The sequence below is a fragment of the Branchiostoma lanceolatum genome, chromosome 14 (assembly GCF_035083965.1).
Source record: "Branchiostoma lanceolatum isolate klBraLanc5 chromosome 14, klBraLanc5.hap2, whole genome shotgun sequence".
Classification (NCBI taxonomy): domain Eukaryota; kingdom Metazoa; phylum Chordata; class Leptocardii; order Amphioxiformes; family Branchiostomatidae; genus Branchiostoma; species Branchiostoma lanceolatum.
The window spans coordinates 16,860,476-16,880,178 of record NC_089735.1 but is presented as its reverse complement, the minus strand read 5'-3'; the positions used below and the strand labels follow the sequence as shown (position 1 = coordinate 16,880,178).

The window sequence follows — 19,703 nt, the reverse complement described above, 5'->3', positions numbered from 1 at the left end:
AAGTTCGATTGTGGGCGGGGACGAGCTCTGCGTTTGTGTTACGAGATAGAATTAAATATTTACAGGTGTTTTACGCCGTGTTTTCGACCTGAGACATATCATTGAAAAAGTTACATAAAAGGTATTTTAGCTTTCATCGACATAGTATGAGTCCCCACTACGCTTCAAAACATGAGAAATGTGAAATAGCTAAGAAAGAGTAACATTTGTTGAAGTCAATATTGATCGTTTACGTAAAAATTATTGATTTTTCTCGCGTTTATTATGTAAAGGGCAAGGGTTTGTGACAGGCAGTACCAGGTACATGCTGGGTCTGGGTGGGCACGTACCGGGTACTGCCTGGTAACCACTCACTCACTCACCCATCCCCCAGTCCCCGAGGGCCTGGTAACCCCGCTACATGTTTTCATTGCCTTTATGCTTCGTGCTTTTAGAGCAATTTTAATAATGGTAATCATATATCTATGTCATTAGTAGTCAATCGGTTATCGATGATTCGTCACGTTATGAATGTGCACTTATGTGACTTCTAAGTTCAAAGCTTGAGACAGACTTTGGCAGTCTTTGTACTGTCTGCATTTGGGATATTGCTGCATTCTGAAGTTTGTCCCATGTAGCAACGAAACGCCCTCTTCTTTCGCTGAGCTGTAGCCTTGGCGATGATGCTTTAATGTATGGCAATAAATCAACAAAACAGCCAGAGAGAACACTTTTGTGGTACTGATTTTTAGATTTTTATACCAATACCAATTCTTGCAGGTTTCTAAGCCACCTGTGCCCGTGCCTCAGTCCTAATACATGCAGTGTTCACGTGAACATGTGATTGTAAGAAAGGCAATCTTTACCCTGCACAAAGGTTAGTCAACCTTCGTCCGGACTGGTTTGTTTGTTTTGTGGTCGGTGTGTCGGCGTGTGCGCAAACGAAAATACGGCTCTTATCAACGCTTCAAATTTTCTTCACAATGAGAGACTGTCGCGGGATGTACTCATTACGATAGGAGAGAGTGTTCAGCATAACCATTAACCAAAGACTCACAAGGTGTTTTTTTGTCATTCACATATAACGAATTTTTCTTGAGGCGTATCTCAAGATCAAAAGCCAAAAGCATGATTTACTTTGGCAACTCTTTTTGACTACTAGCAATATACTATACTGAGTCCAACGCAATGAAAGGGTCGTTATCGCCATGAACACTAAAAGCGGTCTGCATTGTTGATACTGTTGATAATGCCATGAACCCTTTCTTTGCGTTGGTATCAGTTAAGTACATGTGATATTGTTCAAGTGAAGTTACATTAGTGATCATACTTTTTTTAAATTTCATCTATTCAGATACGCCGTCAAATTAATCATCTGTGAGGCGGCCATTATAGATTTGAAATGTGCCAGGCTAACGCAAAACAACAAGTCATTATAGGCTGGCAGAATTGTCTTGTGTTGGGGAGGAAGAAAAGAGAGTGTGTCTCATAATTAACACGCCGTGTACTAGTGGTATACAGTCCTGACACGCAGTGTTTTCCTCCGCATGTACGTGTTCCTTGAAAGAGACAACAAGGGTGGTGTTTAAAAAACACTCCGCCGACGATAAGTATGGAAGAAAGGTGTGGATTGTGTCGGTTGAGGAGGTTAGTTTGTCTTTCCAAGGTGCAAAAATGCGGCTCTGTCATTCACTACTTCATTACAACGCTGGGGATAAAAGTTGTCATATGGCCTGTAGAGGTCTTCACGAAGGTGAACTTTTCAACTGGATGTCGTTATGAAGTCGGAAATGAATAGAGTCAAGTGGGGGTCTCTGTGTTCTTCAAGTATTTATGTATACCTCTTCCTGAATAAATTTTGATTTTCAGTTGACAGCAAATGGGGACCTGTCTTTACAATTCAAATATCTATAAGGGTCGGTTTATCTATGGATAAGTAATCTATACATGAACCACTTATATTTTATTTGCAATGAAATATTTTCGTACCAAATTTTGAGACATGGTGACTTATGCTAGCTATAACGTTAGATATAGTTATTGTAAAAACAAACCTTTATGTAATGATACGCGATGTATGATAGTTGCCATTGAGCACAAAGTACGTATGTAAACAATCATTTAGCACCACGTGGGTCATTTATAGTAATGAGCATATGCCAGTGATATATAGCCAGCTGTAGAGGTCTCAAATGATTGATGCATTGGGTAGGCCATTGAGTGCAAAGTATGTAAACAAAGATTTAGAATCACGTATGTTATTGATAATAATGAGCTTATGTCAGTGATATAGTGCCAACAGCGGAAGTCTCAAGTGATTGGTAATGCATGACGTAGCTGATATATAATTTCATTTGACATAACAAAGGCCAGAAGTAACACAACAGGTGGGTATTTCAAATGTGTTGCTGACCGACAGTACTCAGAGAACTAGGAGCTATAATTGAAGTCATTTGTTACTTGTCAATTCCAATAACGAAATACGGTGCATCATCACTTTCCACATGTTGATCAATGTACAATGTAGCATAATATCAATAACTAGAGTTCCACGACCTCATACCTTCCCCAAATGATTTTAACCTTTATGACTGACGTATTAGGAGTGTTTTTTAGCAATTATAAATCATACCAGTTGATTGTCTTAAAACATAACATGTCCAAAGTATGAGCTTAACAAATTATGAGCTTAAAGGAACCAAAACCTTGCCCAGGGGAAGTCGTAAAGGGAGTGTGAGCTGCCCAGCAGGTTGAGGGCTGGATTAATCCCCAAAAACCACATAAATTCATAAAAGGATTAGATGTCTGCCAGCCTGGGACAATAGCAGGGACAGATTACCATGATAACTGTCAGAGAATTCAAACTTTTTTCTGTACTGGTTTTTCTATGAACAGTATCAAACCATGCAGAATGGCCCAGATATCGATCAAAAAGTCACATAATCCAAGGAAGTTTCAATCAGATAAGATTCCTTGGATAATCAAGACAATGCTATCTACAACTTTCAGTTTGGGGGAAGTCAACCTTGTTCAAATTTTCAAACTTTCAAATCGACCCTATCAACGTTGTGTTAGAGTGTCTAAATGGATATGAAGTTCCAATGTCTTCCCAACATTAGCCTAGGTAGTTGTGTGTCTAGCTAGAAATACGACTCGGGATTTTTTGCGTCTTCTTGTTGTTGTAACCAGCATAGAATAGGGCCCTGTAGAACAGTACATATAACTGCTAGCCAATGTTTCAAACTAAATTGCAAGCCAGTGTTGGAAATGATTAGATTGTGGGTCCCCTACCGGCTTGATACGGTACTGCAGCGGAACTTCCTGTTTTGATATCTCGTGTTCTGGACAAGCTATGGAACTGATTTTTGAGTGGTAGATAGCTCTTTGGACAGAGAGTAAGTGGTATAGGTTTTGGCCACCTAGCAGCTTTTTTGGAACTGCAGGAGCAGGTTTTCCTTCAGACTTTGAAAGGGAATAACTCAAGAAGGGCTTGACGGATGGTCATGATTTTTGGTAAGTAGATAACTTGAGTGATGCTAATGTCGACAGAGTTTCTTCTTGTTCGACGACATGATGCGCAAGATGATAATACATGTAATGATCTGTTTTTTTTAATCAGTATTCATTAGTACAGTACCATATGTTTTGTTTTCTTTGTACCCATTGTTTGGCAATTGTTGATTAGGTCAGTTAGCTCTTCATTCATATGTCTGCAGGGGCGTTGCATTGATGTTACTGTGTATTAGGTTAGTGGGCTATAGTCGTTGTCAATTTGTACTTGTTGTAAGTCTTCTTTTGTAACGGTGCCCATGTAGTAGTTTTTCTCGAGTGACTCGCTCATGTTTCTCTGGCTCAGTTCCTGATGTACGAGTTACTGCATCTGTTATATTTTTCACTGTGTAAGAGGAAATCAAAATTATGGTTAACGTTTTATCTACATGACGTCATGCTCCGCCGGGATTTTCCGGTCGTACCTACCTCGCTCCTGTTCGACAGGACTCATCGGTCGAGATTGGATATTCCAGTAACGGACTGTTTTCCCTTCTTCAGGTCAGGCCCTAAATTCTGGCCCTGCATAGGCAGTAACGGCTCAGGGGACCCTGGTCCCGGGTGTATATTTTTCTTGCATTTTCAGTAAACCTCACACGTGCAGCGATGACCCAGGACCACTGTATCCAGGGACACACTCTGTTCTACTGTCTTCTTCTATCCCCTGCCCGTCGCCTATAGGACAACGTGAAAATCGATGTCTTAAAGCGGTAAGCCATTAGTGTTTCTATCGTCTTTGCTAATCTGAGCAATATGCAGTTCTATTATGTTGTGTCCTTTTAAGGTCTTTCCTTAATAAATGACAAACATATAACTTTAAACCTTTCTATACGATTTGCGCTCTCTTGCATTCTGTGAAAATCATCTGCGCTCTCCTGCGCTCTCTTGCATTCTGTGAAAATCATCGGCTCAAACGCGTTGTATATATGTTACATAAACATGGATGTGAATTTAACAGATTCCTGAATCGTGTTCATACGGGGGAAGAACATAGCTGCACAGACCATATTGTGACAGTCAGGTTAATTTGTTCTCATTTAAATGTACACGTTTTGAGATCTCCGTTACCGATTGAGATGAGACGCTCCTGGCATTAGGATATGCCACATATTATCATATAAGATGTCAAACTGTAGTTTTTCTGACGACTTAAAACTTTTCTAGCTTTTTAAAACGGCAGTTTTGTACCTTATATGTGTCATATCTTAATGTCAGGAACGTCTTACTTCTTACGGTAACGGAGATTACAAAATGTGTACATATAAATGAGAACGATCATAATGGCATTGATTTGTTCATGCCCTTTTCTCTCTTTGTGCTCGCAGGTGAACTTCGTCATGGCTACCTTCAGACTGCATACGGAATCATCATAGAAGAATTGGAGTGTGCGACGATAGCATTCACCAAGGAGAAAAATTAAATGCAGGACCATGTCTGGCACTGGGATCATTGCGAAAGCAAAATGAAAAAAATAAAAAATACACACAATGAAATAGCAAGAAAACGCAAATAACAAAAACAAATGAAGCACAATAGATAAAAACTCTCGTACACAACATGCCCAATGTTCGAGAGACCTTGTCTCTGTGTCCTTCCTTTATCCTTTTATATGTTAGCTATAGTCTTCTGAGAGCATCTGAAAGAACTTGTATCAGATGAATGTCGAAACATAAAATCCTTTATTGTAACAAGTCAAAACAAAAATATGTATGAAAAGCTGTGACATATTTCAACATACCCTGCCAAACCATAATTCTATATTGTAGAAGTAAAAGCTTATCAAAACATCGGCAAAATGCTGTAATAGCGTGTAGAAACTACCGCCTTTTCTGTGCCCGACGCATTAGATTTCAGTTCATCCCTGTTAACTGCAAACGCCGTTCCCGCAAGGTAATGTCAAAAACCAATTCCCTGGGGAATGCGTGCGTGGAATATTTAGAATTCTTTCAAATTTAATCCCAGCACTATACAAACGGCTCCGCCCCTGAGGCGTCGCCAAAAACCCGGAAGTCAAAGTTGCACCATTTCGCGTTATATGTGAGTAATGACGGCGAACGACATGGAAATCCAGGACTTTCAGCTGGACCTTTCGAGGGACGCTGCAGTTCCGTTGTCCTGGGCTCACGTCATTGATGTCGCAAGTGATGTTTAACGGTGCATGTGTATTTATTCAGGATACAACTGATAAACAACGTTCCCCATATCTAATTGTATTGGGAAAGGACGACCCCCCAGTAAAATAGACATTCCACACAGATCCAGTATACATAAAACTATATTTACTATGTAATAACGTTTTTACAAACATCTTTTACATGATGAGTATCGCCTTCTTGATTCTTGCTTATGTAATACTTATGCTGTTTTGCTCTGGTTCAACAAACAGAAACACTACCTGCACAACGAAGCTGACGTTCTCTGGACGACTCACAAACACATGGTTTCTTTGTGTATATGCCTTTTATGTCCATGCTTTTCGGCTTATAAAAGCAGAATGGTGTACTGCATAGAATGCTTTCCGGGAGGAATAAAGGAGTTGAAAATCAAAATCGATGACGCAATTTTCAGGACGGAATGAAAAATGATGCCACGATCCTATCTCACTCTAAAGAGCTACTGGGTGTTGTATAAGACTAGAAAAAAAAACATGTTATTCGTAAAAATTCAATAGTTTGGAAATGGTGACAACAACGCGAATAGAACGATTTACGTAATAGAAACTAACATTGTCACAGATTGCCATAGTTGACATATCAGTCCATTGAATAATCATGTACGCTTTCCGATTAGAATATCAACTTACAAGTGCAACTCATTAAAATTTCGTGAGACAATCAGACAATTATTACCTATTTTTACTCCAACATATTTTGATCCACAGCCAATTTACTTCATTGATATTGTGAATGTACAACACCAAGCCTCTTCCCGACGCCTACTTTGCATTATTCTATTCTGAAGTTTAATATCATTTTCAATGCTGATTTATATACGGTTGGGGAAAAGTCTTATATCAGTGAGCTTTATGACCTAATAGTCATTTAACGTAAATCAAACAATCAACCATACTACAATAAGCTCTTTGACGAACATGGATCACACGTCAGTTGAGCAAGTCGGCAATTCGTAGTTGTCTTCACTGCCGCAAGAGGGCGTCAGTAGACCGTCAGGATCGCTGCAGATGTCAGAGTTCCCTTCAGAGGTGAGAGCGAGTCCTTCGTAAGGCACCGTTTCTTCGTTTTCAGGGGGATATAGACCAGCTTCTATAACACATCCAGAACAAACGAACATGTTGATAAATGCCTATACAAACAAACTCATACTTGTATAGTTATACCAACAAGATTTTTGCATGTGTCATACACTGTGACGGAAAACATAAACCACGTCAAATATTGCTGATTCAATCAACAAAAGAGCTTTTTACAGGAGATAAATATTAATATGTCATCCGAAAAACAAAACAGGCTTTGTCGATATTTACTCCGATTGTTTTATTACTGAAGCAAAACCATGCCAATATTGTTGACTGCTCAAATCCCTCTTATGTAGGGAGTAAAGCCCCTGTCACACTTGTGCGTATAAGCAATTCCGTGTGGGTTCCGTATGAAACTTTGACAGTACGCTCAAAATATTAGATTTCTTGAGTTATGCGCGGCGCACATATAGCGTATGAATAACGCATTCAGCGCATCCATTATATATGAGACACGTATGTTTTGCATATGAAGTACGCAATACTATTATCCTTGCAGCGAAAAGCTGTGTATCAGGTGCGTATGCTGAGCGCATTCCGGACGCACACAACGTCTGCCGACCGCATGCCGCACGTCCGACTAACGCTAATCGAATTACGAGCATATTTGGTTGTATTTATATTTAGGGCCCTGTCACACTTGTGCGTATATTTACGTGCGTTTCAGTTGTGCATGAAAATTTTTGGGTTAATGTAAAGTTTACAAGGAAGAAGTTGTTTTCTACTTTGACACACCGTTGTGCAGCCTAGTTATCGAACCAAGGAAATAACATCTTCGGCTGCAAACTTAACCTGAAACGCGCTTGAATATACGCACAAGTGTGACAGGGCCTTAAGGCCCCGTCACACTTGTGCGTATATTCAAGTCCGCATGAGTTGCGCATTAACATGTTTTTGGTCTAGATTAGGTTTGCAGCGAAAGAAGTAATTTCCATGGTTCGATAACTACGTTGCACAGCGGTGGGTCAACGCAGAAAACAACTTCTTCCCCGCAAACTTTACTTAAACCTAAAAAAATGTTAATGCGCAACTCGTACGCATTTGAATATACGCACACGTGTGACAGGGCCCTTAGTAGTTAGGGCCCTGTCACACTTATGCGTATATTCAAGTGCGCGTGAGTTGTGTATTAATTTTTTTTTTTTTTTGGTTTAAGTAAGGCTTGCGGGGAAACAGTTGTTTTCTACTTTCACTGTGGAGCCTAGTGATCGAACCTAAGAAATCACTTATTCGGCTGCAAACTTAACCTAAACCAAAAACATGTTTTAAAAATAAGCAACTCATGTGGACTTGTATATACGCACAAGTGTGACAGGGGCTTCACATAAAGTGCCATGGGAAGACGCCTCCGCAACTAAAGACAAGTAGGACTTTTTGTATATGTGCAACGGGGACGCTAGTTTTACTTCTGGAACCCTCTATGACATTTAGAGCCATTATTTACCCTTTGTATTTGGTTGCGTTGATATCAGTAGTTATGGTAGTCGAAGGGCCAAGCATCGAATATTCGATTCTACTTCCGGTTTTTTTTCTAAACGGGCAGAAGATCGAACGCCCTTGGCACGAGTAGCACGGGCACGAGAAACCAGGTTAGGTAAGCCTCTGACTTTTTAACAGTTTACACCGGGGCAGGTGATGGCGGTGGGATCAGGAAGAGAAGGACCAGTTTGAGCCCTTTTTGTGGTTTAACTCTTATTTATAAATGTATTTCTCCTGATAATTTGGCTTGAAGTTGGGTCAGCTATAAACCCGGACTTTTAGTTGCCTCACAACCACACACCATCCACCTTCCCCACCCTACTAGGTCTTCTCCCGTTATATTGATTTGTACATATAGCCTGGGGTCCAGTGTTGGTAGCTTTAGTCCGCTCCCAACGGTCGCTACCCCACGGGAAAGGTGGACAGGAAAGTTTGCCAACATTGTTGGCGTACATGATTTTTATACACACCTTTCTAGGGACTACACACTGTGGCCGTGCGATGCCCGGACACGACGCAAAAGGACTGGGTACGACACAAATTTCCGGGTACAGCAGGAAATTTTAGTGGGTACGGCAAAAATCACCGGACACAGCACGAATTTGTAGCGGGTACGGCAGGAATTACTACGTACAGCAGAAAGGAGTTTTGTGGGGGTGTTATAAAGGCCCGCGCCCAACATCGGTCAGGGAGGAGCCAGTCACTTTCTCGGACAGTGGATTTGGCGTAACACAAACTAAATAAAGTCTGTGGTTAACAAGTAAACATGTATGTGATTGAATACTTTACGCACTTTGTGACAGCTCAGTGTCTTCACAATCAGTAGATTATTTCCACGGTCAGCAGAACCACTTTTCATCTATATCTGTACGCGTAAAACCCATTACAAACTGAGTATGATGTTGATCACAAAGCTGACTGCTCTTCACATGTATAAACAAAATGTTCAAGTTGACCTGCACCTGTTTATATATGTCTTTGAGTGTGAACAACTCTAACGAGAGGAGAGTTGGGCTGCTTCATTGTAATCACCGGGAAGACAAACGTATTATACAGAACAGGCTTATCGAAATTACCTGAGCGACCGCGTTCCAATGTACAACGCACAAGGAGCCGCATCTTTAACAGAGCGAACATTACTGTGCTATCAACCATTCAAATCTACAAAAAGCTATATGATCAAATTTAATATAATGAGTAATGTTCCTGGAAATCATGACACACGTTTGCGAAGGTTTCAGGAACTCTACGTGCTTACGATGTCGATAAAAACAAGACGGCCAGGTTCATTGGCTTCAAGCTCACGGGGTAGAACGCGCGAGGAGCCGTGTCTCTATAACGGAGTGAACATTTCCTATATTCAAGTCGACAATAAGCTATATATGAAAGGAAAAACATGCTTTCTTAAAATTAGCTCACGAATTCTCACGATGATTCATGAACTTTACATGCTTACAACGCCGTTAAACTTTTGACCGCGAAGTTCCATGATTGCACGGAGAGCGACCGCGCGCGGAGGTAGAACGCTAGGTGCGTCGTCTTCCTAACGGAGTGAACATTTTCAGTATTCTACGTCGTGTACTCAACTATTTAAATCAACATCAAACCACTTACCAATGGAAAGCTAAAGTTTGAGAGAATCAACATACAAATCATTAGAGGGTTAGTGAATTATTGGTGTTTACAACGCCGTGACAAAGATAAACATCAAGTCCCGTGGTTTCTGCTCCGCCGACGCGTTCCAATTGTGTTCGGAACGCGCGAGGCGCCGTGTCTTGTTTTTCAACAGAGTTAACATTTTCTATACAGGTGCTGTGCTCCCCTATAGACAAGTCGAAAATAAGCTATATTTCAAATGAAAGGTAAGGTTTCTGGAAATCAGCACAGAGATTTTCAAGAATATTTATGACCGCTACATTCTTGCTGCAAGTCAACAAAAATGTCGTAAAATTCGCAATGTTCAGTGGATAATTTCTTATAGTGTTACTCATTTAACATCAATAAGTTGGCCACCGTCGGACGCATCCTAGCTTGTTCTTTGAGTAAATTTTATAGACCTGCAGTCAAGCAACTGTCTGCTAGGAGTGTTAAAGTAGAGCCTAATAGAGGGTATTTTCACGGGAGAGGCGCGTTGCGTCGTTTTAGCGTTTTAACAAAATAAGCGTGCTCTAGAGCATTGGCCCTTCGACTACGTAAACTGTTATTAGAGGACTCCTCCACATGCAAGTGACGACAAGTATAACTTGTATGTGAGTGTAAAAGGGACACAGCTGTGTGGGGCATTTCAATGATTGTTTACATTAAAAGTTATGTACACTATTAAGGTTGTGTTTGTTTCCTCTCTGCCCATAAGTAAATTAAACACCCGACCCCACCAATTAAATAGCAAATGTGGAATGTACACGGGATGTTCGTCGAGTACGCTATGTGCACGCTATCCACACGCTATCTGCGCGTTTGGCATACGTTGCTAATGCGTGCAATGCGCTGCCCGATCGCATGACGAACGGCACTAATTCGTGACATATATTCCCTATTTGCTCTACGTTCGTTCGTCGTGCGTTGTATCTGCGCTGCAAGTAAGCTATGTGTACGCTGCTCAGAGCTCGTGCCTCAAGAGAAGCGTTTTACCGTGTATGAAGCGCAAACACATAGCGCGCTCGTACCGCACTCGACCGATGCCGGACAGATTCACTGCGTATTTATAACGTCAGAGCTGCGTAACAGCGTTCGCACGAAAGTTTTGGTTAGTTCAAAAATTATCAGGCGTACTGGGCCGTGCCTTGCGTATTCCTGCGTATCTAAAACGTTCACAAAACGGTTGAGATACGCATTAGGTGCGTATTGTGCGTGCGCCTGCGTATGACAAAAATGTTAATACGCATCTCACACGGACATGATATACGCACAAGTGTGACAGGGCCCTAAGACTTGCACTAGCTGCGCATGCGGATATGTAAAACGTTACATATTCATTTCATGAATGCCTTAGAAATTTTACGTTGTCTTTTATCACAACAAAAGAAAAAGAAGAGAAAAGTATAATATTTTTGTCCAGATATGAAACAGACATCTTGTCCCCGTATATCTATGAAATCCATGTAAAGCCAATTAATTTCATACGTAACATAGTACAAGAAATTGCTAATGTTTTTACCGCTATTGTTCTGAGAAAGTGTCCAGATAGTTCCAGAGAGTGCGCAGCATTGATGATGGCATCTAATCAAGAATAAGGTACTCTTGTAATAGCCAAAAGCAGGTGTTATTTTTTAAACGTTCTATTTTTTTGCCATAAGGTCAATGCAAATAAATTTTATGGATGACATCAGCGCGCGCATTGATTTTGGCCTAATTTTGAAATAAAAAACAACAGTTTTTTTACCCTTTGGCAATGGTCAATATGCCGAAAACGGGACGATATGTTTCAAACGTCTGTCAGTTCCATTGCAAAAACGTTCTAGATGCCGTAAAAAAGGCATTTGTACATGTAGGAATTGTGAAAATCGGTGCAAATGTGTTGCACAATTATTGTGTATGCAAGCTGTAATAAGATTGCTCCTCGTCACCAACTTGCAAGAGGACAGTGCAGCCCTCATACCAAACCCCCTATAATTGGAATTAGTCTGTAATTGCTGTGCCACTATTATCAACAACGTGTAATCCGATGTGTTTTTCTTGAATGAAGCGAAGTACTAACAAATCCGATAACAGGGTCAGATGAAGTAACTAATGTTACGCGGTTTGAGTAGACCATTGTCTAGCTGTTTGTCTATTGAAGACAGAATAAAAAGACGGCGGATTTCCGAGGCACGAAAATTCAGGCAGACAGTCAGGAGAGAATTTCAGTTGAGACGAAGTGAACAGAGCCAGCATTATTTAGACGCAGTCAGTCTGCCGCCTGGCTTAGGAGACTCCCGTGCCTAGTGTACGGGAAACCTTGTGTCTGCGTTCTTAATGTGCAATACAAGCCCGGATCCAAATTTAGAATGATTTTAATGTTGACATCAGTGTTAGTTACTGTTTTATTGAATACAGGGATAAAAGACTTGTAGGTTATAATACCATGTTTTATCGCTTCAATTCTTTTTACATGCTTTATGGCATTCAAGTTTGAAAATGTGGATATCTTGGGGGGGGGGGGGTCGCCCGCGCACACTAAATTTGGAGTCTGCCGAGGATGTCATCAATAAAATTTACTTGCTGTGGCCTAAAGGAACTTACTGGTAGTTTGGTCGATGCACTAAGCACATGTATGTAGGCTGACGCCTTTCTGCCTGAAGGCAACCCGTAATCATGCAAAATAACAATATATATATATAAAGATCACATTTAAAGAAAAAAGACTATACTAGGTCTATACTGGGTAGCTATAAATATGAGTCAGGAAGACCTTACCGCGCTGAATGTGTGCCAGCGAATCCGCTACCCACTGATTGACATTGCCGTTCTTTACATCGGAGACCTTCGTGGTGTCGGGAACAATAGCTAGGTACTCCTGATACGGGAAGTACAGAAACAGTTAAGTTGATCACATATGGCCTTACTGATAACTCTCGCGTCCCTTTTGATATTTTTCTGGCAGTTTATATCTTAATTAGAGTTCGGATCAGTGCAACGTCTATAAGCATACTGCCTAAAAGCGCTCTATACCATTGTGGTGACGTTCATGTAATCTGTAACCATCATAGTACCAAAGCAACTCATGTTGCGGAATGGACAAAATTTATGCTCTGTTACGTATTAAAATCTGTCCTCTCCGCCACGCTTTACGATTGATCTCAGCTGCTATCTTACAGAGGTCAACAATTGTGTCTTCTATACCTATGAAAGTAAGTAATTAAAGTTACCCTGTTCTTGGACAGCATACAGTCCAGCTCTGTGCACAGCTCGCTAAATGTAGGTCTCGCCTCGGAGTTCTCCTGCCAGCACTTCAACATGATAGCGTACCTACACAAATGAATTACTCAATACTTCAACTCACATCTTGATTTTTTTTGGCAGGTGGGCGTCTTTTTAAAAATGAAACCTTTCAAACAGCATATTATACAAAAGTGTTAGGGTTTTATTTGCACAATTAAGGAAGATATTCTATGATTACAATGTTTTTTTCACAATAAAACTGCAATGAATAAGATGCTTGCAATCTTTGCCAGGAGGAATATTACAAGGGCATAAGAACAATGACATAGATATGACTAGAACTCCTCGACCTCACACATTCGACAAATTATGTTATGTTAACCTTTTCGAGGGACGTGTCATCAATGTTTCTCATTGATTATATAAATAAGGTCCTCATTTGTATGTGATACATTAGTTGGTCATCTTCTCTAACTAACTTTTTTCAAGTATGAAGTTGTATCTTAGCAAAACAGGCTAGCATTTCCTCATAATTAGGTAAATGAGGCCCCCATTTGCATGATTTAGGTCTAATAATGTCCACATTTACTTGATTATTTTAATGCTTACTTAAGTTATCTACATACCAAAATTCATGACGATCCGTCATCTCCGTCTTGAGCTATTCTCTTTCAAAGTCTGAAACAGAATAGCCACCTGCAACGCCACTGAGGGACACCCAAACTTAATTTGCCTCCAAAGAGCTATCTCCCACTCACAAATCATGAACATAGCATGTCCAGAACACGAGATATCACAACAGCAACTTCCAATTCATTACCTTAGAAAGCCAATAAGGGGCCCAAAATCTAATCATTTTGAGGTCTTCTTATCAATACATACCAACATACCAAATATTAAGACAATCCTCCCAGGTATTCTCCAGTTATATCGTCAGAAATACACACAATTAAGGGTTAATGACCCCGCTCCGAGGTGGACATGGTGCCACACGGCCTGATCACACACCGAGTAAAATCACCACGTGATCGAGTCATTAACATCATATGTCCTATCCAAACTGACCCATATAAGACATACGAATTCCTGTATGACGCGTGGATCCTTTGGTACTCATCATCATCATCATCATCATCACCAGTCGACTGTGAAACTTTGGTACTATGTATGCAAATACATTTGTCTGATTTTTGAGAAACGCATTTCAAAATTTACCTTTGTCATCTTCATAATAAGAAGATTACAGATTTCATTTTGAAAACAAATTTTCCTCCGACAAAATTTTGTAACATTGCAAGCTTGGTATGTCAAATCTTTTTCAAATGTACTCCACTCTACTCAATTCATGATCTTTCTCCTCTGCTGGGTGACATGTATCTCTCCTTCTGATTGGTCAATGTCATGTGTATACCAGTCCTCCTTCTGATCGGTCAACATCATCTGGTAATTTTATTTACCTTTAAAAGGGTTGTGGGTGGCTCCACTTACAGTGGGGATGTCGGCTATACTGTTTGATTCGATTTAAGATTCCTTGTTCTATTTTGTTATTCATTTACAGAAGAATTGAAGTATGTTAATATGGTAAACATTTTGACACAACGAAAAGTGCTACAAAAAGAATCTTCACCCTACATTATTGATCGGTCGAACGAGTCGATAACTGTAATAAACCGAAAATCGACCTTGACCTTAGTATTCCCATATACCAAATGATCACATGCAATCCATCCATTGTGTATATTTCTCCAAAGTATGCGGAAACACAAACAGACAGAGAAGCAGACAGACAAAAGTACTCCTAAAAACGATATGAAACTATCTCTCACACAGGTAAGAAAACTTCTTTTACGGAATGAAAAATCTGAATAACCCACAGTTCCTCGCTGCAGCCAGTAGGTCGGAGCATCCTAAAGCCAGTTTTCAGCAGCTCACACACGCGCTCGGGCGGGATGCCAGGATAGGGAGTAGCGCCTGGACACAAGAGTGATGTTGGCAGTGAGTAGCAAGCCAGCAACGTTACGTGACGTCAGAATTGTTTTTGTGGACGTCTTTTTGGATCTTATCTCAGATAAGCATACCTGATGTTGTTGTTGCAAATAATGTTATCATGCATGCAGTCATGCTGTGTCGACAGGCATGTAGAGTCATACAGCCCCTATCTCACTGGACCCGCGGCACGTTGGCGGCCTTGCTGCGTACTAAATTTGATTTGTGTTACCCTTGAATCTTATATCATGCAAGCATGCCTAAAAGACACACAAAAACACAAAACGTAAAAAGATTCATATTTTATGGTCAGCGGGAACACAAAGGCTTCGCAAAGTCTGTAAGGGGGGGGGGCATAACTGGATGCACACTCTAGGTGATACCATTTAGTAGTACTGGTACAGAGGAAAGAAATAGTGAGCAACGTACATGATTCAGTTGGAAATTCAATGAGAGAAAATTCTGTCAGTAACAGAACAATCGATAAACAGCGTCGGTAAGAAGTTTGACGTGTCACAGGGAGAATTAGAATTCAGAAAAGTTAACTGGGGGTGAAAGCAATAGTGGAAAGAAAACTGCCCGGAGAATACAAGGCTGTTACCAGTACGGACTGCTGCCCAAAATGACCTGGCCAATGACAATGTATGATATCTCCCTTACCACAGTAGAGGAAGTCGAGAGGAAGAGAAGCAGACACCTAAAAAGTGACTGGGGCTCCTACTAAGCTTCACTAGAATAAGGGTGTGCTTAAACACCTCATCCGACCCCATCCAGGTTTGAACACCTCACCCGAGTCCAATATGCAGTGTACATGGGGCAAAAGTCTTATACGACGCTCTGGAAACATTTTTATGCAATCATTTAGGTGAAACACGAAGCAAATCTTACGTATTTAAAATGTTTTCATTCCACTCGAAGGACGATGTTCTTGCTCCAATGCAGCATACCCAGGTCGCTCCACAAAATATCGGTCGCTCACACAATATGCGCCAAACAAAAAGAACATGTTACACGCTACAAAGAACATGTTTAAGGAGGTTTCCCCTTTGTGACTACTAAATGTGCGTGCTCTATGAGCTTGTGAGAGTGCTTTAAGAAGGGGAAAACTACGGCGCGATCGTGTCTGTTTATCGGCGTCCGCCATCTTGCCTTTACCTTAAATATGTTGATAAGGCGAGATGGCGGGCGCCGATGAACAGACACGATTGCGCCGTAGTTTTCACCTCCATAAACCCTTTAACAAGTTTAAAAGCACTGACATACAGTAGACTCAACATGTTCCATGTAGCGAATAACACATCCCGAAATAAGTGCACAAGACAATAGAAAAAGATTTCATATTTTCTTTTATTAGAAAGAGGGATATTACATGTTCATGTAATCACTAGGCAGAATAAATTCACCTATGACCCCATGACGTCACCCCCTAGCACCCATGCTAGGATACAGAATAAAGCATGTTGGAGTCACATTTGACAGTCTCAATCCTACTTCAATCTGGCGCTTAAACTAAACATCCATAGACCACAGAGCACAACAGTCATGTATGTGGTTAATGAACTTAATGCCATTTAACTATTCTGCTTAGGGAATTGAAGCAGCGTGTACACAATCTTTATCAGTACAAACTTGATGCAGTTATGACCCGTTCCCAGAAGAAAGACATTAAATGGTTGTAAGGACCAGCATTAAGACATCTAAATAACAGCCACACACATTTTTAGAAAAAAATAATATTACAGTAGGTCTGAGGTCTTAAATTGGTCATTTATACAATGTCATAAGCCTGACACATCTGATTGACATATGTCGTTCCCTGTCTAGGTTTTCTAGGACGAATGCTCTGGGGGGGGGGGGGGGGTTGGGGGGCTGCATAACCCACTTTCTATCCTTTGCACTGCTTATTAACATTACAAACATTCTTATGATGCCTGTGGACAAAGTCTCGTACAATTCCTAGAAACTGCACACAATACTATACCATTAGGCTCGCTCCCTGAGAGCGACGCCAAAAATAGTAAGAATACGCTAAACATACAAAAGGTTTTGCCTACCTAAGGTGACGATTTCCCAAAGGAGCACTCCAAACGCCCACCTGTTAAGGACATGAATTCTGTGATTCTGGTTCATATGTAACAAAAACACATGCGTTCATGGTGTATAAAGACAATGCAAATGCATGAAGACAGGTGACAGGTTGTAGGAGACAAAAAGAAAAACTTACACATCACTTTTGGTGGTGTAGATATTGTCAAATAGTGACTCGATAGCCAGCCACTTCACAGGTACACGCCCCTAGTATAGCAAAGGAAATACAAGATTTGATATACATATTACTTATTTCATAGCGCCATATTTCCCTAAGGCCATCAAACATAGATAAGAACAACACAAGATGGACTCATTGGGCATTCACACTTTCTTGTACTTGCTACATGCATTGCCGCACACATATTTTGCGCTGGCTTGATTTATTTTCAAACGCTCCATCCGCACATGAGTCGGCCAGGGGTCAACATTTTTCCACATCCAAAGTGTGTTAGTGGTGAACACAATTTACAAATTGTATTCCGCTTCCATGTGAATTTATGTGATAGTGGCAGGTTGAAAATGAATTTGCTTAAGGTGTAATTTAGTTAAGTACATACTTATCCATAAATACGGTTCCTAAATTGTTGTTATGTAAGTATTTTCCCACCTTGCTTTTCTTCATGTATGCGTCTTCCTCGTACACGTCTCTAGTCAGCCCGAAGTCTGATATCTTCATGACGTACCTGTCTGTCACTAGCACGTTGCGGGTAGCCAGGTCCCGGTGCACCAACTGTGAAATCACACTAGTATCGAACATCACAAAGGCAATTTGTGTTTCATCATGAAATTTCAACAGACAAAAATGCCGGGTTTTCTATCTAGCCGCATTATCGCCGCGACTTGAGACAAAATCCAGTTGACATTTTTAGTCCATGCGATCAGGAATATTGATGTAGAAATTAAAGATGGCAAACATTAACAGCAACAACGAGGTATTCAATATCAGTAGCCTACTGACATAACAGGTATTTTTGACATTAGAAAGGATTGTACGAAAGGTTATCCAGCAACAAAAAACATTTATGGTGCACGTATGCGCTAAGATAATCTAGCTCTGTCTACACCCTACCGGATGTTCATTGTATCTGAAGACACTGATCTAAGAGCTAACAGGTTTGAAAATTGTATAAGTCTCCAAAGGTCTTTACTAACCTTCATTTCAGCTAAATACTGCATACCCTTAGTTATCTGCCACGCGAAGGATAGTAGGTCCTTTGGCATCAGACTATCCTCGTCATTGTTTATGTTCGGGAAGTCGTCATCCAAGAAAAGAACGGCGTCTTTTCTTTTACTGCGGAGAAAGTCCCGCAGACAACCATGCTTCGCATATTCCACAATGACGTAGACAGGGCCTACAGGAAAATAAGTTGAAGAAATATTATTTACAGCATAATCAATATATTCAAAATGATATCTTTTATTTGCTGATTGTTTAACATTCAGTACAGTTTGAAATGAACTTCAGCGTTAAGGCGGCTGCTGCAGCTGTTTCTAAAACTTTGAGTCCATACATGTAGTTCAAACATCTGATTGTTTCGGGTCCTCTGACGAGTAATTTTCAAAGTCGCATCTGTTAATCGTTACGGTAGTAAACTCACCATGTTCTGTGCAGGCCCCGATAAGCTTGATGACGTTGGGATGCGACACCTGCGCCAGGAGCTCCAATTCTGAGATGAGATCACGCATCTCGGATGCAGAAGCATAATCTGTGGATGCAGACAGGCTTCAGTAGGTAGAGAGGATGAAGTTCATTGAATCACCTGGTTTTCCGCTGTACCTAGCCCATAGCTTATATGCATAGAAATATATGCATGAAAGCAATAATTTCAGTGATGCATTGATACTCTTGCATAAATCTATCACTTAAAAGCCATTCATTCATTCAGTCAGTTAGTCAGTCAGTCAGTCAGTCATTCATACATTCATATCTTTTGGCAGTTGGCTAACCTTTTAACATTTTGACTGCCACGGTGGAAACGCCCTTGACATTGGCGACGTTAGTGGCCTGAGCTTTCACAACCTTGCCGAACTCGCCTTCACCGATGGTCTCTCCTAGAACGATGTTCTCACGAGGTATTTCCCACTTGGCGTCAACCTGCGGGAGATTTACGTGCCATTATATAGCCTATTCATTTCAACTAAAGGAAAGACAATCTTGCTCTAAGACATATTTCACTCTATTCCTTTAATCCAGGTACATGACCCATAGTACTATACACTGCACCAAGTAAGATATTTAAGCATGCTAGACGTTATTCGTAGTTGAGATTTAAACACATTTTAAAAGTAATCTTTATATTCCTCTAGCATTAAGCATCAAGAGCATTAAGAATAACGTTAAGTGGACTTATAGAAATAGATATCTTTGTCTAGTCGTTAAGGTCGCATTATTATATGAATTGAAGATAAAAAATTGATTTATGCCATTTTACCTCCAGCATTCCGTACTTACCTAATGACACTAACTATAGAAATGATTAAATCAGCTTTCAGGCTAATGAAT

General features: G+C 40.6%; 1 protein-coding gene across 1 annotated transcript in view; it reads right to left on the bottom strand.

Annotated features, from left to right (window-relative positions):
• Positions 1–5,785: 5,785 nt before the first annotated feature.
• The window catches only part of LOC136448425 (proto-oncogene tyrosine-protein kinase receptor Ret-like), a 72,928-nt gene continuing 59,010 nt past the window's right edge, over positions 5,786–19,703 (bottom strand). Inside the window, exons 15-24 of the mRNA XM_066447974.1 lie at positions 19,148–19,295; positions 18,799–18,906; positions 18,353–18,552; positions 17,808–17,930; positions 17,334–17,404; positions 17,164–17,204; positions 14,998–15,094; positions 13,111–13,210; positions 12,659–12,758; positions 5,786–6,791 (exon numbers count right to left, since the gene is read on the bottom strand). Of these exons, the coding sequence (XP_066304071.1) occupies positions 6,625–6,791; positions 12,659–12,758; positions 13,111–13,210; positions 14,998–15,094; positions 17,164–17,204; positions 17,334–17,404; positions 17,808–17,930; positions 18,353–18,552; positions 18,799–18,906; positions 19,148–19,295 (1,155 nt within the window). The 3' untranslated portion in view covers positions 5,786–6,624. The remainder of the gene's footprint in view (positions 6,792–12,658; positions 12,759–13,110; positions 13,211–14,997; positions 15,095–17,163; positions 17,205–17,333; positions 17,405–17,807; positions 17,931–18,352; positions 18,553–18,798; positions 18,907–19,147; positions 19,296–19,703) is intronic.